Raw genomic sequence first — 24,366 nt, forward strand, 5'->3', positions numbered from 1 at the left:
AAGGTAAATCCAGAAAAGCGCTTCGGACGCAAGAAATTAATAACGTGTTGTTTTCAATATTTTAAATAAAGTCGATCATGTAATGATGAAACGTCACTGATTGATTCAAAACACATTGTAAAATATATATAACTCCCGTTGGAAGTTGTTCACTAAAATGTAAGAACTCAATAAGTATGTCAATGTTGCTTGTTAAGACCAAATAAGTGGTGTATGTTTTTAACAAATGTACGGTGATGGATATATGGTATAACGAACATGATGTTTATTTGCTTCCGTTTGATTCTTTACTGTTCAGTATTGTAGTTTGTTCATACGGAAGGAATTGTCCTCGTTAATTCTGAAAAGATAAATACTTATCAATAAAGCCACAAATGTTTAAGCAACTTCATGAAAACAAATTCAACTATTTTTTTCTATAATTCAACAGTAACCGTTATCAGCTTATGGTATATGGACAAGTGATGTAAATGATTTAGAAAACACCATTTGAACAAATATAAACAAAAGCAGGTATTTATGATATAAAATAGAAGATGTGGTATGATTGCCGGGTGGCCGATGAGACAACTATTCACATGATGAGTAATATTTTGACTAATAATTTGCTTAAAAAACAATTATGTGTAATTAATATTTTTATAGCAGCGCTGGTTTGTACACGATATGAATTCTACAACAAATTATAAACTTCTAAAAAAAAAATCAAAGGTACCTCTTGAAAAGTTTCAGGGGAAAATCATGTTCTTTTTATCCGAATTTTACTGTGCGTATTGCTGTTTATTTTGATTTTTCTACATTGGCTAAAAGTATAGCGTGAAAGTTGAGATCTCAAAAACACATATTTAACCCCGCCGCATTTTGCGCCTGTCCGAAGTAGGGAGCCTCTGGCCTTGGTCAGTCTTGTATGATTTTAATTTTTTGTTTCTTTTATATATTTCGGAGTTTAGTATGACGTCTTTTATCACTGAACTAGTACATATACATAATTTTGTTGACTCCGAGTGTGGAATTTTACCGCTGTATTGAAGACCCATTTGTGACCTGTGGCTGTTTTATGCTCTTTGGTCGGGTTGTTGTCTCTATAACACATTCCTCATTCCCATTCTCAATTTTATGTTGAATATCAATTCCAAAGTCAAAACAAATGTTTAAAAAAGCAATAATTAACAAATTATTTGATATGAAATAAAACTTTTAATTCTAGTAGAACATATGCTAAGCAAACATGTTTTTGATACTACATGTAGTTCTCAATACTTCCAAGTTTTGAGATTCCGATAACAATCAATTTCATACTGTACGTACCGTGAAGTTCGTCTATATATGAAATATGACAAAATGACGAATAAAATCACAGCAGCTACGCATCCACTAACTATTCCTGCCACTGAGCCACCGGAAATTCTTTTCTGCTTAGCGGGCTTATTCACTAAAATAATTAAAGTAGAAAACAAATCAATCAATGCAAGGCAAAGCAAAACCCAATCTTTAGAATTATATGCACATTAATGACTGTCTTTAAAATAATTCAATTTCAATACAAGATCTGCAAAAACCCTTATATAACTAGAATTTAAACTGACACAAAATTGCAGTTATTGCGGTTGATTTAAGGTTTGTGACGCAGTACTACTAAATAATTTCTGGCTATTATCTAGATAACTATAAAACATAAAGGACCAACCAGTAAAAGTAAACACCTATGCAAGATCTGCAAAATTCAGATTTGACTGTGTTAGTTTTGTGCACTGAATATAAATGTTGCCTGATTTTAACTTATGTTTTACTTATCGTGAGGACTGTTAAAGCTAGACAGAAACTGTGAGCTATACAATTCATCAACAAATCAATATTAACAAATATGTCATACTTTTTTCATACGCGTTTTTTAGACTCCTTGAAAGTTATAAGATGTGGTATAATTGTCAGTGAGGCAATAACAATAACAGTACAAATTTTACCGTATTTAAAAGTTAAAAAGAAAAATAGATCCAGAATAACTATATCAATCCTATATCAAATAGCGTAAATGTAAGCATTCTAAGATAGGTATATTTTTCTCCTACGACAATAGATTTTGTCAGTTTTTACCTTTTTATTAAAATCGAAATGCTATAAAAAAAATCTGCATGTTTACCTTCACATAATGTACCTTCCCATCCTGATTCACATCCATGTGAGCACACACCGTTATCATAACAGTCTCTTTCAAAGCACGATGCACTGCACTTTTTAAAACATTGTTTTCCATAATAACCCTTAAAACAGCTCACACAGCTTCCGTTCAATGGATTACATGACGTCAATGTGTTTTCTGCGGAAGCACATTTTCCACACGACTCATCACAAAATAGTCCAAACCGACCCGCAGCACAAGTTTCTATACAAGAACCATTGTATTTTTCACACAAATAACCATATAAGGATGTATTTGAGCATGTTATGCTGCATGTAAGGTTACAATAAGAACCGAATTTTCCCGGCGGACATACGGAATTCGTGAAATTCATGGTACAGGTATTATTATTACATAACGGTGATACATGAAGGCATTGACCAGTCACTGGATGGCAAACCAAACAATTATCTGCACAGGTTTCATTGCAGTAAATTCCGTATTTACCAGGAAGACAACCTGACATGCAAACTCCTTGTCTATCGCACTTTAAGCCCATACATTGGCTACACGATTCAGAACATTTTGGACCAAAGAACCCATCTGTGCAACCATCTAAATAAAAACAACACTTAGATTAGTATAATTTTAAACAAGTTTAATTTCATATTAAATGATATGTTGAAATATAGAAAGTCGTTTTGTGTATGTGCAATAAATGGTTGTTCTTTGTAGCTTATATTTTCTCTTTGCATTCTACAAGTCAATTATAAATAATGTCTGTTTTTCTGTAATAAAAAAAAATCAAAAATTTCACCTACGCCTCTACTCAAGGAGCTTTCTACTGTTTTAATATAAATCTGTTCTCGTACTGAACTAGACTGACTGAAATATTTGACACTGGACGTTTGTCAACCAATCTATAAAATGTTAGTTTGTTCTCGTGAATCATTTTGTTTCATATTCATGGATTGCATAAAATTCAACTTGGAGATAAAACCACATTTTAAATATTCTAAAGTGGATGGAATACTATAGATTTATCAACGGTTATACATTATATCATTCCTGTAAACTTTTTATTAAATATAACTCATTTGTATATTTTGAATGTTTATAAAAAACCTTAAAAGTCCGTGATAGTAGAACTGATCACAAATGGATATTTTTATATACCTTCACAAATCCCAGTAGTTTGATTACATGTTCCTCCAAGGCAGTTCCCACAACCGTAAAAGCAGTTGTTACCATAATGTCCAGGGATACATTTAATGCAATCACCAGAAAACTGATCACAAGTTTTATTTAAACAATAACCAAGACAAGATGAGAAACAGATGTCACCTTTCAAACCATTTTTACATCCATGTATACATGTTCCATTAATTGGGTCACATAAACCGTCAATGCAGTCTCCACATTTTCGGCAGTAAAACGGTAATCTATAAGGATTGACATACCATCCTGGCTTACAACCTTCAAGACAATCTCCTGTACTACCATTACATTTGTCATTTAAACACTCTTCACAAGGTGCACAAAAGTTTTCAAGTACGGGTTTGTAAAACCCGTCATTGCAGGCATCGCAACTTGCATATTCATAATTACGTTTATTTTTAAACTGCGTACATTTTGCGCAGTGTGGCGTCAGAAGTGAACATCCGTATTTACATGTGGAATAATACCAATCGGGTTCACATCCAGACGGACATACACCGGTTGTTGAATTACAAACAGTATCATTTCCAATACAATGACTGCTGCATTTATCAACACAGTGTGTCCCGTAATATCCTGACTCACACCCGTCTAAACATACACCAGTGGTATTGTCACAGTTTAAATGTCCGCCCTTACAATTGTCACTACATCTACAACATCCTCCTATTTCCGGATACCAACCACTATTTTTACATTCGACACAATGCGAACCAGATTCATGTCTCAAGCATTGGTCAAAGTCGCAAGTACATTGGTCACCAAATATTCTCATTGAATTGCATGTGGTACATTTTGCACCGTCCTTTGTGCATTTTGTACAATTGTTAGGACAAGAATTTTCGCAATATCGACCAAAATATCCCTCTGAGCATACATTACAAGTAATATTATCGATGCACGAATCACAGTTTTTGATACATTTTTTATGACAATCTTCATAATACCAGCCTTTTGAACAGGTACAAAAACCATCAAATCTCATACAAGCCGAATACCGACAGTTCACTGAGCATTGCAGTTCACATTTTTTTCCAAACCAGCCTTTTGAACATTTATTACAAGTATCATTCTCACTACATGAGTCACAGTGTGCTATACAGTTCAGCTGACAGTTGAAACCACCGTAACCAGGTTTACATGAATAAGTAGAACAAATGCCATATGTTCGATCACATGACTCGCACCTGTTACTGCAATTATTCTCACATGAATTTCCCCAAAACCCGACATCACAGGCAATAGTGCATTCACCGGTATGTTGGTCACAGGAACCACCCTGGAAGCAGTTTGGGGGACAATTTTTTTCACAGTGATCCCCATAAAAAGATCTCTCGCAAACATTACAAATACCACTTTGATTACAATAATTCTTGTAACATCTTTCTGGGCAGCTGTCAGTACAGTTTACACCATAATATGATCTCTTACAATATGTACATTCGCCTGTACTTCTATGACATCTATACAGGCAGTTTTGTTGACATGTCGAGCTACATTCGGACCCATAGTACCCATCGAGGCAACTTCCGTTACAATAACCAGTCAGGTTATTACATCCATTAAAACAATTTATACAATCTGAAAAAAAAAGCTTTACTTATTCCTATAGAGCTAACGCTCCTTTTAAAACATCATTTTCTGTATACATATATATGTTACAGTAAATAGGTATAATTAGGAATTACATGTAATTACTAAAATTTAGGAATTACAGGTAAGTCCCGATGCACTTAGTTAATACAAGTAATTCCTTAAATGGCCCAGTTATTACCAGTATTTACTAATTTTAAAATGAATTTTTACACCTATTTACTGACTGCTAAAACAATGTTGTATTAAGGTCATGTGATCAAAAGTTATAGTAATACTAACTAGAAGAACAGTTAGTACTCTTAAAATCTTGAACGGTTGATTTTTAAAAAAAATATTTTGAATAAATATGGACTTTCTAATATTTGGTTAGAGTTTAAATATATTTTATTTGCGTAAATGTGCAAAAGGGATGAGAAAATATTTGGTTAAATCAGAGTAACTTTAGTTTTAATCCAAAATGGTTAAAGTTGAGCATTATACAGATAATTTTTGACCAATTTCAGCAGAAATGGAAATCAGAAATGGAAAATTCTCCCAAAGAATTATGTTGTAACTTTTTAAAGAAAACTTTGAATTTGCAAAATAATTAGACTTATTACCTTATAAAGATAAGACAACGTTATGTAGGTTAAGAACTGGAATGAACTGTTATGTTATGCTTCGAGATATAAAACAAAACAAATATCATTTTTTGTTGTTGTTAAATCATTAATAAAAATGAAATAGTGAAATTATAATTCACTGTTAGCGCCAATCTGGTTCTATTTTGTTAAATTAGCTGAGAAACAAGGTTGATGAGTTGTTCACTTGCGAGTGAATATTTGGACCTCATTGAATACGTATTCATGTGACCTTCAATTCAACCCCTACCTGGAGATGGGTTATCAATGTATTAAGCTATTAAAATTGTAAGGGTTTTGCAGAACAAATAGTCTTGCCTACTTTTGCTGTTAATGGCAGTCTCAACAAAAATGAGGAAAAATATTAAAATTTTCCTCTAGATACTATCGTTTGACTAGTACTGTAAGAAGCTTCTGTCAAAATTGGGTAAAAATCGAGGATGGTTTATAAAATCTAATGTTTTAAAAACTTTAACTGCACAGTGTATGTAATGTTAGTTGTGAAAAAAACTAGTCCATTTATAAGTAATATAAAAAATTTTTTTTACAAACTTTACTTTTGGATATTATATTATGATCATAAACATTTAGCTTCTGTCCAAGTTTGGTAGAAATCCAGGATATTTGGAGAAAGTTGTTTTAAAAGTTTGAAACCACAGTGCATGATGGAGATTTTACAGTGACTTGACTGTAAGTGTTGCTATTCACCAATTGCAACTCATTAAAAATTTTGACCAAATTGCAATTTGTTTTATTAAATCAATTTGTTCAACTGGTCAAAAATTTGAACCAATTGTTCAGTTAAAATGTGAAAGTGCAAGTTGATAAGATAAAACATACTTATAATCCTATAATACTTTAACTCCACTTTATTGATGTTGTGACAAATTCAGTCTATCAGTTTGTATAGGTATATTATAGTCATTTCCATGGTTAAGGTGAAATTGTTATTTTGAATTGCTATAAAAATGTCCAAACTAAGCTTTCATATAGTTTTTCTTTCTAAAAGTATTCTATATTCATAAGAACCAGCTATCATTTTAAAAATAAAACATCATATATTCAGGAAAATATGTGTGAAATAACAATATGCTGTTGATAAGTTTTCATGGGGAGATAACCTAGAATATTATTCTTTTGAATAACAACTTTTTGAAAGAAAAAAAATATTATCTCCCCATGGAAACTTCTTACAAACATATTGCAATTTTACACATATTTTACGGAATATGAAATGTTTTAATTCACATAATGTTTGATTCTAATGAATATAAAAGACTTTTTGAAAGAAAAACTAAATGAAAGCTTAGTTTGGACATTTGTATAGCAATTCAAAATAACAATTTCACCTTAAGCATGGTAATGACTATAATATACCTATACAAACTGATAGACTGAATTAGTCACAACATCATGAAAGTGGAGTTAAAGTAAGAATATAAGTATATTTTATTTTATCACCTTGCACTTTCAGGACTTAACTGTGGTTTTCTACAGCAGTTTGTTCAAATTTCTAACCAATTGCACAATTTGGTTTAATTAAACAAATTGCAATTTGGTCAAAATTGTTTATGAATTGCAATTGGTGGATAGCAACACTTACAGTCAAGTCACTGTAGTTTAACAAAATTATGATAATCAATTTTGGATTGATATCATTGTCTTGCATGCATATATTTATGGAGTTTCAAAACCTATAATACAACCATTTTTCCTTTTCAATTCACAAACACTAAAGAGTATGCACTTTTGATGTGCCTCATATTCCTACATCCTTAAGTAAGCTCCCTTAAAATCCCTACCCCTTTACTTTCTTATTTGGTATCTCGAATTATATTTTTAATTTTAAATCAAAAACATCAAGTTAGTAAGTAGCTGTAAAAATGACCAAAGAAATCAGTGATTACCAGTAATCACTGATACAACTAGTAAATACATGTAATTACTAAATTGGCTAGTAATTAAAGGTATTTACTGAAATGTTTAGTAATTACGTGTAATTCCTAATTTCACCTATTTATTGTAACATATACATAGTTTACTTTTATAAATTGTTATTTGGATGGAGAGTTTAGTTTAAACATATTTTATTTGTTAAAGTACAAATTGGATAAGACACAAGTCAAACAGACTTATGAAGTCTTCTCCATTTAACATTTATAGCAATATAATACACAAATATATGTATGAGCATGCATGTAAAGAATGGTATATAAATATGGATCAAAAGACGGAAAATTGAAGTAAAAGAAAACAATAATAATACAGAAAAAATAAATAAAAATAAAAATATATAAATGAATAAATTATTTTGAAAACAGAAAAAAATAAAATAAAAAAAAATTATAAAAAAACAAAACCAAAATGAAAAAAATTTAAAAAGGACAAAAAAAAGGGAGAAGAAATCTTACTTCAGTAAAAATTAGATGATGATGTGTGTGCGATCATGGTTTGCTACCTAGACAATTTGAAATCTTTCCGAACTTTTAATAACTTTTAATGGAGAGTTGTCTCATTGGCACTCACACCACATCTTCCTATATCTATAGATGTGTGGCATACATTTAATAGACAAAAAAATGGAAACACTTATAATAAGAAATACACAAATTAGTGAATGCACAATAGATTTAAACTGAGCTAAGAAAGAGAAAAAACATTCCATCTAAATGAAAAATATATACCATTCAAATAAAAAAGTATTGCATTTAAATGAAGAAATAAACCATTTAAATATAAAATATTGAATTTAAATGAAACATATCGAATTTTGCAACCAATACCATGCCATACTTGACACCTTATAGACACCCTAGTGTATTCCCGAATACCTTTTGTTCACGTGTCTTTAAAATTATGCATCGTGTATTTTGTATCTTTAAGATAACAATTAATTGTTTCAGTCAATTGTTGTCTTTTGTATATGTGTGCACAACACCAAGTAAACTTTGTATCATTGTCTACAGCAGCAATATGTAGCTCTAAATATATATAACAAAGAAGATGTGGTATGATTGCCAATGAGACAACTATCCACAAAATGTTGGTTATATGGAAATATCTAATACAGTTTATTTTGACTCTTTTATATTCGAATCTCAGTTGGTGTCAAAACCTTCGTGTGTTTGACACCATTTATGATGTTTTCCGCACATTTTTTTCTGGATATTGGCATTCGGTATTGTTCATCAATTCTAATAGAAAAAACAGTGTTTTATCCCGTTGTCCTCTGTATGAATTCTCAATAGCTGAATTTGAAAAAAAAGGTGTGGTATGATTGCCAATTAGAAAACTTTCTACAAGAGGCCAAATGACACAGAAATTAACAACTAGGTCAGTTTTGAAAAATGTTTGGTGATTTTTTTCGTTTAATGATTACATTGAATGGAGTACTTTTCAATACCATCACATTGCTGGGGTAGGACCAAGTATACATATTATAATAAGGAGGTGTACTATGATGTCCTGTTAGACTGCTATCCACTGGAGACCAATAGACGAGGATGTAAATAACTTAACTTTATGACAGTGTATGGCCTTCAACAATTGACAAAACATTTACTTTATAGGAAGCTATATAAATGATCCATTCCTTTCCTGTCTTGATAAAACAGAAACTTTATGTAACTTAACGGTTGAAGAACAAAGCTATGACATTTTCTTCTTAACATTGGGAAAATGAAATGTTTTTCATTTTATACAAGTTGAAGCATAACCGAAACTCAATAATAGCTTTTGAAATGATAAAGAATTAGTCGATTTTTTTAACAAAACTAACTACTCTAACGAGTGTAAATAACCAGGGACCAAATCTGAGATGTGCTGCTGATTAGTATGATAGTGATCTTAAATTCAGCATACCATGTAAACCTTCTTTTTCGAATTTAAAGAAAGTTTTGTTTACTTGAAAATATGAAAATAGGGATATACGCTATGATTGGAAATGAGAATATACATACATGTAACTATCTACAAGTAACCAGGGACGAGGATAGATATGAAACTGTGCTGCCTTCAACAATGAGCAGAATCCATACCGTATTGTAAGCTTTTGGTCTGGGGATAACACTATTGGAAACAATTCAATATTTAATGTTTTACTTTCAGAGGTCAAATAATTGTAATGATCAAGTGCAAAACCTACTATGATAGTCTACTAAGGTAATAAATAGATTAGAAAACCTTTTTGATACGCTAACTTGACCTTAAAATTGAATTGTTATACATTTTTCCTGTTTTAAAACAGCATGTCTTTCTGAGTGTGTGATAATAATATTATAATGTGTTAATAACAAAATAAACTTAATCATGAAATAAATTGCTTTTCGGCAAAAAGGTATAATAATTAAATAATTTACATACCTGGATTTTTTTCACAATGTATATTTGTTATAGATACAAACGTGAGAGTTATTCCAACTAAAACTAAATGTAAACCAGTGACTTTCATGGTGGAAACAGATTTGTGGATATATCATTCATTCATTATTATCCGTGATTTTATAATATATGGCAATATTTCACAATGAATTATTTTGAAAGCAAAACTTGGATACCCCCATATTTGTAATTCTCAAAATAGTTTTTGTGTGAAGTAGACTACTCAAGGTGACCTGTTATCTAATCTATTACAAACCAACAGATTACTAGGTTAGAAATAAACATATCACATAGGAATGTTCGGAATCGTGGACTTCATACAATATCTCTCATGCATAGATAACCTTAGCTGTATTTGGCAAAACATTTACTAATTTTAGTCCTCAATGCTCTTCAACTTCGTACTTTATTTGGCCTATTTAACTTTTTTGGATTCGAGCGTCGCTGACGAGTCGTTTGTAGACGAAACGCGCGTTAGGCGTATATACAAATTTTAGTCCTGATATGTATGCATATATGATGAGTTTATTTATATATTAAGATTTGGATGTGAACTGATGCCTCAAACTTTTGCCCATTTGATTTGATTTGAATCATGCATGTATAACACTAACATAGTCTTCTGCATTATTATCTGTATAGTGCAAATCTTTCTCTGAAAATCAAAGTTTTTCTCTGGCATCATTCGACACGAATACACTATAACCTCAGGCTCGCTTTTTTTTGCAATTTGGAAATGCTCCAAAAATTGAATAAGCATTCATAGGGCAATTAAGATTTGAACTTTAAATTTTGTATTTTAATTGCGATCGCACAGATTTAATACAAAGGGATCATGACTAGTGTACAGAACTGTAGCCACTCCTATTCTACGGACGTTTAACCCATATAAAGAAAAAGCATCTGTATGGCTGTTCAGTCGCAGACTGAGGACGGAATCGGTCAACCAATCTAATATCTTGCGTAAGAAGTGTACCACGATTTCCTAGCGTTAATTGACCAAACTAATATTATTTGTCAGTATTGTTTTTTTTTTATATAAAATTCAAGATGAAAGCTACGTAAAAGGGGAGTGTATTTGTAACGATTGCTACAAATTAAGTGTGTTTATGTGTGTGGGTGTTTGTGTGTGCTGATCTAATTTAATTATCAGAGAAAGATAACATTCAAATATATTTCGTAACACGCGAACGATAACATTCCTAAATTGTAATACTACTTTAGGTGAACTTATATTTTAAATTTTAGAAAAGATATTTCGTCATCTCAGGAAAATACGTTATTTATAAATAAATCCAGGTATGATCAATTAGTTTTCTCAGCAGAAGAACCATACAAATCAAAGAACAAAATAAGCTAAATTATATTGATAGGTTAATGCCCGCGTCACACTGTCCCGATTTTTATATACGATGAACACCCGAATGCGAAAATTGTAAGTTCGTACGGAGTTAGTCCCGATCTCGTTAAAATACCAAAAAGTGACCGAAGCAAGTACAATGAATAACGAAGTCTATACGATGGTGCCGAAATTATATACGATAGCAAAAGATGGACATACGAAGGTTAAACGAATACGGGTATTTAAGCTTCATATCTCAGCCGAAGCCTACACGATGGATCACGAAGGCTACACGATGGATTACGAAGGCTACACGAGATTACGATGATGGCGCTATTACCATACGATGTCTAAAATGCGTCCTACCTGTTTAAACTTTTTTATGATACGAACAGAATTTCGACAACATATCGTTTCTGTACATGTCTGCCATGCATGGCGGGAAATCGATCTTTTTGTCTAATTCTTACAAAACTTAGTTTATTATCCCCTTGCCTACTACATGTAAGTTGCGTGTAGATAAAATTGTTATGGACATTTTAGAACCAAAATGCTCAAAACTTGGTATGGTGTTACTCGTTAAGAATATCTTCAGCCCTATTGACTTTAAAAGTTCAAAGGTCAAGGTCACTGTGTCAGTTGTAATACAAGGCAATATCACCCTTGTGGACACTCTAAACCCAATATGCTTCAAAAGATGTTAACCACATTTGGTTTATTGATCCTCCTTGTAATGATCTGACTTGTTTTACGTTTAAGGCCATAGATCAATGTCATGCAGATGGACTTGTTTTTTCTCCTTGAAATAGCATAATACACAGGAAAATGGTTGCTATTTTTTTTACCTGCTGGTTCTAAAGACAATATTAAAAGTATTTCCAGTTACTGAATGTTTTGGTTGATTTCTAAAAAAATAGTTTATGTATCAAATATGCATATTCAATTTACCATTTTCTGCATGTGTCATATACAAATACAGATGAGCGTCCATATTTGTCTCCAATATGTTACATACGCGGCATTGCTTTGTTTGAACTGTAAAATGCCTTTGTGTGGATTAGTCTGAATAATAACCCATAATTATGCCCATGTTTACTGATCTATCTTAAAGGTAAGGTAATGGGTTCGTTGATCCCTTTTATTCAAAAAGAGCTCTTTCCAGGAGAATATCATAATAATATAGACAAAAGGAAGTGGGGAAATCAACAAATGCGGCAAAATATGACATATAGAAAACAAAATGGTTATGGAGTAAACATTCGTGTGACAACAACTCAGACGATACATAAGAAAATTAGAAAAATGAAGAAAAAGTTGGTTTCCCTATATAAGTGTATCTGCAGTGTTGGTGTACGAGGCGCGTTTATGATTTTCATTATGTTACTTGATATGAAAAATTGACAAAAAATAATATTTGAATTGTAAAAGTAAATCCTGAGCAGAAACAACGGTGTCGCCTTTCGTGATATCATAGAATCATATGACATGAGCTTCATGTTTTGTGAACGTCTTTCTTAACTGTCGTATTAGACTGAATAGTGCATATCGTGCATGGCACTTTAAATGTATTTTAGCACGAAAATTAACTTTCAATTAGCTGTATTTATTGCCGTCGTAGTTCCATCTTGTCGCCTTCGTACTTTTATTCGATGGCAACACGACGGGATTACGAGGTCTTCACGTTGTCGTTGTGCGGAATAAACTAAGAAAGTCGTATGTGTACTTTGCGTTGTGTTTACTTTGCGTATAATATTTACAATGGCGAAGCCCATACAAGGTGTAAGCAACGTCACAAGCTACGGGAAACGTAACGTTATAACTTCGAACTATTCTCAACATACTGGGGCCCGCAAAGTGTATTTATGTACAAAACAATAGACTATTACTTTAAATGTTCATAATTGAAACGAAAAAATATGATTTAAAATATGATGGGCAATTACAGTCTCTATAACGATTTGAAAATCGGACACAAAATTTAATGTCCTCTAAGAATTTGTCCAAAATTTAATGTTCTCCTTTGCACGCATTGCTGCCTTTCGCATAGGCAGTGTTCTTTTGGTATCGACTTCTTTCGTCTCCTCTGATGTATTTGATAGTTCATCTTCGTTGATCTCTAGCGGATAAAGTTTGACGATCGGACGTGAAGTCTGGCCACTGTTCGTTCTGATTATCGCCGAACGCACTAAACCATCGTTACCAGTAACAACTTCCTCCACTACTGCTGTTTTCCATTTAATTCGCGGTTTATCGTCATGCACTTGAACTACATCTCCTACTTTAATGTTAATCTTATTGTCTCCAGTCTTTTTATGAAATTCTCGAAGTGAGGTTAAGTACTCAAATCTCCAACGGTTCCAAAAATGTTCAATAAGAGTAGATAATCTTTGAGCACGTTTTGAAATATCTGAAGCAGTCAATGCATATGTTTCGTTAATGTTGTCCATTTCGGTACGTGGATACGGTAATGTTGTAACTCGGCGTCCATACAACAGGTGCGCGGGTGTTAACGGTTCACTATCGATAATGTCTGTAGAAACATATGTTAGTGGTCGATCGTTCAGAATTTTCTCTATTTCTGTGACAAATGTCTGTAACATATCCAAATTGATTAACGCACGTCCTAGTGTCTTTTTCAAATTTGTTTTTGTAAGTGCAATTAATCTCTCCCACCACCCTCCGAACCAGGGTGCACGTTTCGGAATGAATCTCCATTCGACTCCAAAAGAAGATAAAGCTTCTTCAATTTTCTTTGACTCACATAGCCGTTTTACCTCCTGTGACGCTGAAATAAAAGAAAGCGCATTGTCCGACATAACGATCTGCGGTAATGATTTCCTACTTGTAAATCGTCTAAATCCAGGTAAAAAGATTCTTCGTTCATAGTTGGTATTATCTCCAAATGCACGGCTCTTGTCGACGCACACGTAAATAAACATATGTAAACTTTTTTTCAATGTACCATCATTTTCCTTGACTTGAAGCGCTGCTGTACAGTCTATACCTGTAACTGTGAAAGGCGGTGCTTCTTGAAGTCTTATTTTTTGTAATGGTGGAGGGTCTGGTGCCCTATACGGTTTTCCGTTGACCTTTTTGCAAGTTGTACATCTGTGAAGTAATTTTCGGGTGAATTGGCGCAAAGACGGTATCCAGAATGTTTGACGGATTTGTGTAACGGTGGCATTAACTCCAGAATGCATAACTAGTTCGTGTGAGTTCAACACTATAAGCTCTGATAATCGGTGATTTGCTGGTAAAATATAAGGATGTTTTGCTGATTCGGATAATGGCGCATTATGAATTCTACCTTTACATCTCATTAAATTGTTTTCATCTAAATAAAGTTGAAGTTGTCGAAGTCGTGGAAATTTAGTTTTTTGCGCATTTTTTAATGTGAGTGCGCATACTTCACCGGGGTATGCCGTCGCTTGGCAACATCGTATCCATAATATAGTTGATTGCTGTAATTCATCTGGTTGTATTTCCCCAGTGTTTCTAATAGACTTAGCTGTCTTACAATTTTGAATAAAACGTTGGACATACGTTGTCACTCGCAAAAGCTTCTTGTAAGATCCATACCTGTTAACATTTATAATTTTGTCAATTCCAAAATGAAGATTATCATTTTTGTCAGTGTTGCTTTCTTCATCTAATGTCTCCTCATTGTCGTCTGCTAATACGGATAAAGCTGGCTGAATTTTGAATTAGGCAAGTCGGTCCTGTTTTCCATAATACGTTCTCCATAAACTGTTTTGCGGTTATACCACGAGTGAGCAAATCAGCAGGGTTACAATTTGTCGGGCAGTATTTCCATTTGCATTCTTCCGTTAATTCATTAATCTCTTTAATTCGATTTGATACGAAGCGTTTCAACGGTTTTGACGTTTTTAACCATTGAAGTACAATTTGGCTGTCCGACCAAAGTGTCACATCTGTACATTCCAAAGTAGATTTTAGATGTTGTGTTAGGCGAGCTCCTATTACGGCGGCCATTAATTCCAATTGTGGCAATGTCAGCGTTTTAATGGGTGCAACGCGTGTTTTTGCCATCACTAATGCGGCACTATGTCCTTTCGATAGATACATGTATGCTACCGCTCCATACGCTTTCATGCTTGCGTCGACAAATACATGTAGTGATCTTGAGTTTGTATTTCCGGTAAAGTATTGTCTAGGCAATTTCATACTTGTAACGATTCCTATGTCTTTTGCCAGATCCTTCCATTGTAACTGTAGATTTTCTGGTAGGGGTTCGTCCCAATCATAGCGTTGTTTCCACAAATCTTGCATCAAAATCTTTGCTCGGATACTAACTGGGCTTAAAAATCCTAGCGGGTCAAATATCTTTGAAGATTCTTTCAGAATTTCCCGTTTTGTAATATTTGACGATACAAACGGTAAAACTCGTTTTGCGTAAGATAATTCATCCGTTTCGACATTCCAACGCATTCCCAATATTTTTGCTTCTTTGTCGGTATCTAACACGTCCTCCTTGATAGCTAGATTTCTCACATTTTCGTTGTTTGAGGTCCATGAGCGAAGGTTAAATCCTGCATTTAACATCAGTTGTCGCGCTTCCTTGAAATAAGTTACGGCTTGAGTTTCATTGCAAATGCTAGATAAAATGTTGTCAACATATAAATCCCTTGTCAGTATTTTAGTAGTTTCATTTTCTGTTTGCTGTAAGTGTTTTAGCAGGACAGCGTTTAAGATAAACGGCGAACACGTCGCTCCAAATAGTACAGACTTGAACCTATATGTCGCTAAATCGCTTTGTGGGTCAACAGGGTTATCTAACCATAAAAATCTTGTGACATCACGGTCCTGTTCATGCAGTCCGACATGTAAAAATGCCTTCTCAATGTCAGTTACTATGGCAACCGGGTTCAATCGAAATCTGATTAAAATCTTTGTAAGGTCGTTTAAAATCGGGGGTGTGTTCATTAAACAATCATTAAGACTCGGTAACTGTGATGACTGTCGGCAGCTACAATCGTAAACTATCCTTATTGGTGTAGTTGTTGAATCCTTTTTAACGGGATGGTGTGGGATATAATGTACAATACCTTTACTAATATCGGGATCCTTAACCTTTTCAATAAATCCTCGGCGTTCATGATCTTTGATTATCTGTCCATATACATTAAGCATTTTGGGATCTTGACTTAATTTTCGAATGACGTTTTCAGTTCTTCGTTTTGTAACAAAGAAGTTGGTAGGCAAGGGTTCATGATCTGGTTTCCATGGCAACTTTGCTATGTACTTGTTTTCTCGAAATTCGATTGCTGACTTTTGATATGTTTCCATATAATCTACCGTTTCAACATCTGTCGTGTTGCTATCTATTCCTAACGACTCTAATTCCCAAAATCTTTCTAAATTGAACTCCTCTGGTTTGTGCGATGTCAATATGTTGTACATACCTACATTACTCTGTTGTCGATTAGACGTTGGAATTGGACCAGACAATAAATAGCCAAGTTTGGACTTTACGGCAGTTGGACCATTTCCTCTTAATATTGTATCCTCTACGAAATCCCAATAGAAATCAGCTCCGATGAGCAAGGAAATTTCAAAAGAAGAGTTGGCTTCTGTAAACGGATGAGCTAAACGTAATCCTTTCAGGTACTTAAATTCTCGTATACCATTACCGATGTAATTGGTTAACGGGCTGGCGATGTTCGGTACTACTAGAACCTCAACTGGAATTTTCGTTCTGTTTATCGACTCTACGTATACGCGTGCTCTTGACAAATGACGGACTTTGCTGTCGGTACTTCCAAATGCCGATAAATGTATGGTTTCTGTTCCTAGTATTTCTAAATCTATTTTCGACGCTAACTCCTCGGTAACAAAAGAGCGCTGTGCTCCTTCATCAAACAAAATGTGCGTATCAACATATCGATTTCCCCCAACTGGTGCAACGGCAGTTTTTAGAAGCACGTTCGAACGGGATTTTTCTTCAGACGAATGAAAACTTGTGGCGATCAATGTATTTTCGCTATCATCAACTATGGCATGAACTGACATTTGCTGATCACTAGTACATGTATTTCCATGGCAAAGACTTGTGTGGTGCTTTTGATGGCACTGGCGGCAGCGAAATTTCGATTTACAATCTACGGAACGGTGTGATCCTAAACAGTTAAAACATAACTTCTTTTTCTATTAAATCAACTGGCAATGCACCAGGAATTTCAGACCATGATATCGTCATTACAGACTCATTGATAAAACCATACTATTGCAAACAACGCCCACAGAAAAGATACATGTTTGGGAAAGCAAATTGGGATCAGATTAAAACAGACATAAATATGATAACAAAGGACATCTATAATCATATACACGATATGCCAATAGATAAAACCTGGCAAACCTTCAAGAACGGTGTACAAGCAACAATTGACACAAACGTACCATCTAAAATGATAAAGAAAAAGCACTCTGTCCCATGGTTAAACAGAAAACTGCGCAAAATGCTAAAACGGAAAGCTAGGTTGCACAAACATGCTAGAAAAACTGGAAGTTACAAAGAATATAAACAATTCCAAAAAGACTGCAAACGCCAATTTAGAAAAGCAGAATGGAACTATATTAATGACATCATCAATGCAGGTTTTGAAAAGAATAGTTCTAAACCATTCTGGAACTACATGAAAGCAAAGAAACAAGATAATATAGGAGTAGCACCACTAAAGTCAAATGGAGGCCTTACAAACGACAGCAAAGAAAAGGCAGAAATTCTAAACAACCAATTCAAATCAGTATTCACTAAATTAGATCCGAACTCACAAATACCACCACTAAAGAAAAGATCAACTTCAAACATTTCAAAATTGGACATAACATCAGAAGGAGTACAAAAATTATTGAAAAACGTAAATCCATCCAAAGCAATGGGACCAGACGGAATACCAAACACTGTCCTTAAAACATGTGCAGAAGAACTCGCACCAAGTATATCCGCCATCTTTCAAAAATCAATTGACACAGGCACTCTCCCTGAAGATTGGTTAAGTGCAAACATAGCTCCAGTATTTAAGAAGGGGGACGTCCACGCAGCTGAAAATTACAGACCAGTTTCACTGACCTGTGTATCATGTAAGCTTTTGGAACACATCATCTGTAAACACATCCTTAAACATCTGGAAAAGCACAAAATACTGACAAATTTAAATCATGGATTCAGATCAGGTTACTCTTGTACAACACAGCTCTTAGTCACAACAGAAGACCTAATAAAGAGCTTCGACAGTGGCATTCAACTCGATATGGCTATACTCGACTTTTCAAAGGCTTTTGATACTGTGCCACATAACAAACTTTTGGCAAAACTAAACAGCTTCGGAATAGATGGAAATCTGAACAAATGGTTAGCAGCATTTCTGCAAAAACGATCAATGCGGGTTGTTGTAGAAGGTGAGCACTCAGAATACGCCCACGTAGACTCTGGCGTACCACAAGGCACAGTACTAGGACCGCTGCTTTTCCTATGCCACATCAACGACCTCCCGGAAAGCGTAAAATCTCAAGTTCGTTTATTTGCAGATGACTGCCTTCTCTATCGAGAGATTAAAAACACAAAAGACCACCAAACTCTCCAAGAAGATCTAAAAGCTCTGGAAGTATGGGCACTAAATTGGGGAATGAAATTCAACGCAAAAAAATGCTATATAATGAGCTTCAAACAAAAATCGACACACTTCTACCAACTAGACAACCACATACTAGAACAGGTACAAACTAATCCTTACCTAGGTCTTAACATATCTGATGACCTAAAATGGACCAGCCACATAGGGAAAACAACAAGCAAGGCAAGCTGTACACTAGGGTTCCTGAGAAGAAACTTACGCCAGTGCCCCCAAGAGTGCAAAAAACTTGCCTACTTAGCCATGGTAAGATCCGTACTAGAATACGGTGCTGTCATTTGGGACCCATTCACCATCAGGGAAATAGAAAAAATAGAAAGTATACAGAAAAGAGGAGCACGTTTCATTCTGCACGACTATAAATCCAGAGACACCGGATGCGTCACAAATATGCTAAAACTACCACCTCTCCAAGAGCGAAGAAAACATCAGAGGCTGACTATGTTCTACAAAGTGGTTGAGGGATTGGTGCCGGCTATTGATCCAACAGATTATCTACAACAGACAAGAAATAAACGCCAAGTCAAAGCAAAAAACTTTAGTGACTTCCAATATTCAAACATAGTGGAAAGACAAGAAACCAGAAATAGCAGATCGTATAAATTAATAGACTGCAAAACAGACATTCGAAAGAACTCTTTTTTTCCAAAAACAATAGTTGAGTGGAAACATCTGGACGAGGTAACTGCATGTCAAAAGACAGTTGAGGGTTTCACGGCTGCCCTCCAACGGTTGGAGTAACCAACCCGCTCTCCTTCCAGTGCGCATATATCCGAGATCGGATCCTGCACTGTGTAACATACAGATACAGATACAGATACGATTGATAGGCGTGTATCGTGATCTGTAACATTTGGGCATTTTGCAGGGTCATGTAAATTCTGGCAGTATATGCAAGGTTTTTGTCGTATATTTTGTGTTTGTCTCTCTCGGTTATCGAATGTAACTACTTTACTCGGTGTACCTTTTCTATCAGCGCTTGTCAAAAACGATGCGGTCATTGCAGTAGGTTGCATTGAATCCATAAACGAAGAGCGTTGTCCAGCTTCAATTATAGTGATTTCTTTCAAAATTCCACGTCTCAAATCAATCAATTCCCAATTATCGGAACCGTTTTCACGAGCTAAGTGTTGTCGTATTTCTGACGGAAGCTTGTTCAGTATTATCGGAATAAGTAATGCACCATACGATTCTCCGGAACGGCCTAACGATTCAAGACCTCTTATATAAGCCTCTAACTTGTCGTAATAAACACGTAGACTGAGTAGGTTATTTTGTGGTGCTCTAAGTTCTAGCATAGCTTGCATATAAGCATTTGTAATCTTATGCGATTGTCCGAAGCGCTCCTTTAAAAGTTTAATAGCTTCCATGTAATTTGAGTTTGTGAGCGGTAACCCGTCAATAGTTCTTGCAGCATCATTACCAAGCTGGGATTTTAAATAACTAAATTTCTGTACGTCTGTGAGTGTTACATTGTAATGAACGGAAGATTCAAAAGAGTCCCAAAATGTTTGCCAAGTCAGAATTTCTCCGTTAAACATGGGTAGTGTAAGTTTCGGCAAATGGTGATTTTGGTTGCTAGGTTGCTGGACGGGATACATTTGTGTTGTGTACGGAACAGAACTGTGTTGATTAACGTTTTCAAAAGTGTGAGAAGATATTGCGTGATCATGCTGTAGGATATCATTATCAGTACATACTTTTTTTGCGAATGTTTTCCGTAAATGTCGTATTTTGGTGTTCAAAAAGAATTTGTACTCATCTGCATTTAGAATTTCCTCCTCGATGTCCTCCTCCTTCAAAGAATTCATAATATCTTCGTCCAATGCACTTATAGTTTTCTGTTTTTGAATTAATGTTTCTAAAAGTTCAGCACTTTCTTCATTGTCCAAGCTTGATTCATCTTCCGTTTTTCGTAAAAGTCTCTTTACTGCACTTTTGTGACCGGCTCTGACTGCTTTCAGCTTGCTGTCCATCTTTTCCAATGGTCACGGCACCATAAATGTGCGGAATAAACTAAGAAAGTCGTATGTGTACTTTGCGTTGTGTTTACTCTGCGTATAATATTTACAATGGCGAAGCCCATACAAGGTGTAAGCAACGTCACAAGCATGTGAACGTAAATACGGGAAACGTAACGTTATAACTTCGAACTATTCTCAACAGTCGTATTGTCATCGTCATACCTTCGGGTAGCTTCGTGATTCATTCGTGTAGACATCGTAATGTCAAAACTGCCCGATGGAAACGATGGAAACACGAATGCAATACGATGTTCAAAGATGCATTCTCGGTGCCATTACGATGCTGAGGATGGTGATACGAACTCAATACGAACCCTCAACATCGAACGCACCTTCGGAGATTTTTTAACATGTTGAAAAATTTAGAACCCTTCCCGAAGTTGTCCCCGAAGGCTAGAAAAAGTGGCCGATGGTTCTACGATGGTTAAAGATGGCACTACGAATAGTCCGATACGGATACGATCACTCCCGACTTTGAAAATTTCCATAATCGTGTTTCCATCGGCGTAAAAATCGGGACAGTGTGACGCGGACATAACGGAGCTCCATGTCGGAATACATTGCATTTCTGTTTTTAAAATACTGTGAAAAGGCTGAATCAGACTTTTACCTTATATATTGAGTATAAAATCGATTGAAAAAGAAACATAAAATCTGCATAAATTTTGATAAATGACAATTTATTGAATTATTGAAGTCTTATGTAAACAGAAACAATATATGTGTGATGAGGCAAAATATTTAACGCAATATTGTAGGGAAAAAAGGTAGTCTGAACATTTTTCAAAAAATTCCGGAACATGATGACCTAAGTATATTATCCTTTAATCACACACGTATGAAAATATTATGTATCATTTCAACATCTCATTTGTAACTTAGTACCCACAAATATAACTTTTAAAAATAAGTCTATCAATAACGCCCAATACGGTTAAGTTTTTCTGTATCAGGTGATCATAGATCTTCATGATGGTATTTAACATTTAATTAATATGTTCAATTAAATGACCTCAACAGATGTTGACTTTCAATTTTTTCAATTGTCTATTTTTGATTGTTTGTATGAAAATATCTTTTACTTGTAGGAGAAGAGCGAGAGATGGGGGTAATATTCTGAGTGTTTTCAGCAAAATAATAAAATAAAAATCAAAATTGTTTTTAATTTTCAATGATTTTTAACTGAAATGTGGGGGGAACTCTTCTGATTATAGAAATTACTAGTACACAATCGCGGGCATTCAGAGCGTATTTGAAAGGATGTAAAGTGTTGTAGGAAGAATTTTGTAAAAGATTTAATGACTTGATAATTTCAGAAAAAGTATCATTAGTCATAGGTACTTGGGGACAGGATAATGTTTTTTTAACCCTCCTCCTTTATTTCCAAAATTCCCATTTTTTGTTTTCTATTAATTTCATTATGAACATACATTTAGTGTACATGTATCATGAACATTCCAGTCAGGAGCCTGTAATTCAGTGGTTCAGTGATATTTGTTTTTCGTTCATTTTTTGTACATAAATAAGGCTGTTAGTTTTCTCATTTGAATTGTTTTACATTGTCATTTCGGGGCCTTTTATATCAGACTATGCAGTATCGGCTTTTGCTTATTGCTGAAGGCCGTAAGGTGACATTTAAATGTTAATTTCGGTGTCATTTTGGTCTCTTGTGGAGAGCTGTCTCATTGGCATTCATACCACATCTTCATTTTTTTGTAAAACATTAAGTGACTTGAGAATTTCATAAAAGGTATCAAAAGTCATGAGTAATTTGGGACAGGATAATTGTTTTTCTAGCCCGCCTTCTCCTTTTCCACAAAAAAATCCTTTTGTTTTTTGGTTCTCTATTAATTTTAATGACACATGAATAATTTTAGTGCTTATCTGTATATTATGAACATTCATTAAAGGGGGGTCGGGGCAGAGGCGGATTTAGGGGGCCCACCCCCCTCTTTTCTGGAAAATACTTGGTTGCTTATATAGGGAATCACTGGAGCATGACCGGAGCGGGCCCCTCTTAGGCAGTCAACGGGCCCTGCGTATGAAAATTTCTGGATCCGCCACTGAGGAGGGTTCCTGGTCCCAATATCCCGGGCTTAAAACATGAAATCCCGAGGTTCTGAATTTATTATACAAATTAAATATCTCGACATCCCGAAATTCGAAAAAAGAAATCCCGGATCCCGAAATTTCGATCTTAAAAACACCCGTTCCAGACGTCCCGAAAGGGTATTTTCTTTTTACAGTCAATTCTCAGTTTAATAATTGATCCACAGCGGTCATTGATATATTATTCAGACCCTCTCTATTTAAAAAACCCTGTGACTGTCGTGAATAGTTTTAAAACTTGAAAATGATATCAGACAGAAAATAATCTTTATTCGTAGTATATGTATTTGTTTCAAAGTAAAAGGAAAAACGCAAACCGGAGGTCTAATCTGATTTAAATTTCGTCTATAAGAGAGAAAATACACTGTATTCGTAGTACAAGTAATAGCTTTGCTAAAAAGCTTGCCGTATTTTAGCTGATTATATTGAGATCAGTGGTTTGTGAGTAGTTTATTTTTATTGGAATATTGCACTTCAAGCAATATGAAAACATAGCGCTTTTTTCTACTAATATGTCATTTTTGTTGTATTATTGGTGGACCTGTGTTATAATGGAAGGAGACTTAATAAAATTGAGAATGGAAATGGGGAATGATATTATAATAAAATGTATTCTGTGTCTATAATCAACTTGATAAAAATAGCATATAACGTAAACATACTTTTGAGGATTACTACTTGACAAAATGGTTAACAACAGAAGGTAGTGGTGGATCCAGAGGGGGGGGGCGTAGAGGGTGTACGCCCCATCCCCCCCTTTTTGCTTGTTTTTTTTTTAAATGATTAATCATACTAGACTATGTGAACTTCACCATTTCCTGTGTACTCTATTATTTAATTTTTATGCGACAATTCTTTACTTAAGAAGATATTTTTCGCTATAATTTACTGATTGTCAAAGTCTTGTGATTCGCTATGGTGGAGTTGACCAGTGCTTCGAAAAACGTCGCTCAGTCATTTTGAAATTCAAATTACAGTAACACATTGCTTAAGCTGAGGATGACAATCATGACACCTTCAAAGCGTCATAGGTTTGAGCAAGAACATATTGACTTCTATTTCACTATTCCACCAAACAGGAAGTAATACTCTATAGACTATAACACTCTCATGAAAAAAGTTCCATGGCAATATCATTTACCTACGAAAACATGTTAAACCCCAAACGCCATTGTCATGATTGATATGGACTATATATAAATTACTGTTGGTGTGAACCAAGCTTTGCGTTGAAGACCAAACTACAACCTTTAATAGATTACTTTTATAAATTGTGACTTGGATAGAAATGATAGACAGTTGA

At 34.5% G+C, this 24,366-nt stretch overlaps 2 protein-coding genes across 2 annotated transcripts; both read right to left on the reverse strand.

Annotated features, from left to right (window-relative positions):
- Positions 1-267: 267 nt before the first annotated feature.
- Positions 268-10,113, reverse strand: LOC134686563 (multiple epidermal growth factor-like domains protein 6). Its single transcript, XM_063546234.1, has 5 exons — positions 9,916-10,113; positions 3,296-4,918; positions 2,141-2,734; positions 1,309-1,432; positions 268-340 (listed from the first exon to the last, which is right to left on the reverse strand). The coding sequence occupies exons 1-5, from the start codon at positions 10,001-10,003 to the stop codon at positions 295-297; spliced, it is 2,475 nt and encodes an 824-aa protein (XP_063402304.1). The 5' UTR covers positions 10,004-10,113; the 3' UTR covers positions 268-294.
- A 9,509-nt stretch (positions 10,114-19,622) lies between these two features.
- Positions 19,623-20,906, reverse strand: LOC134688119 (uncharacterized). The gene has a single exon (XM_063548591.1). The coding sequence runs from the start codon at positions 20,904-20,906 to the stop codon at positions 19,623-19,625; it is 1,284 nt and encodes a 427-aa protein (XP_063404661.1).
- Positions 20,907-24,366: the final 3,460 nt, after the last annotated feature.

Source organism: Mytilus trossulus, chromosome 10, assembly GCF_036588685.1.
Source record: "Mytilus trossulus isolate FHL-02 chromosome 10, PNRI_Mtr1.1.1.hap1, whole genome shotgun sequence".
In the NCBI taxonomy this organism is placed as follows: Eukaryota; Metazoa; Mollusca; class Bivalvia; order Mytilida; family Mytilidae; genus Mytilus; species Mytilus trossulus.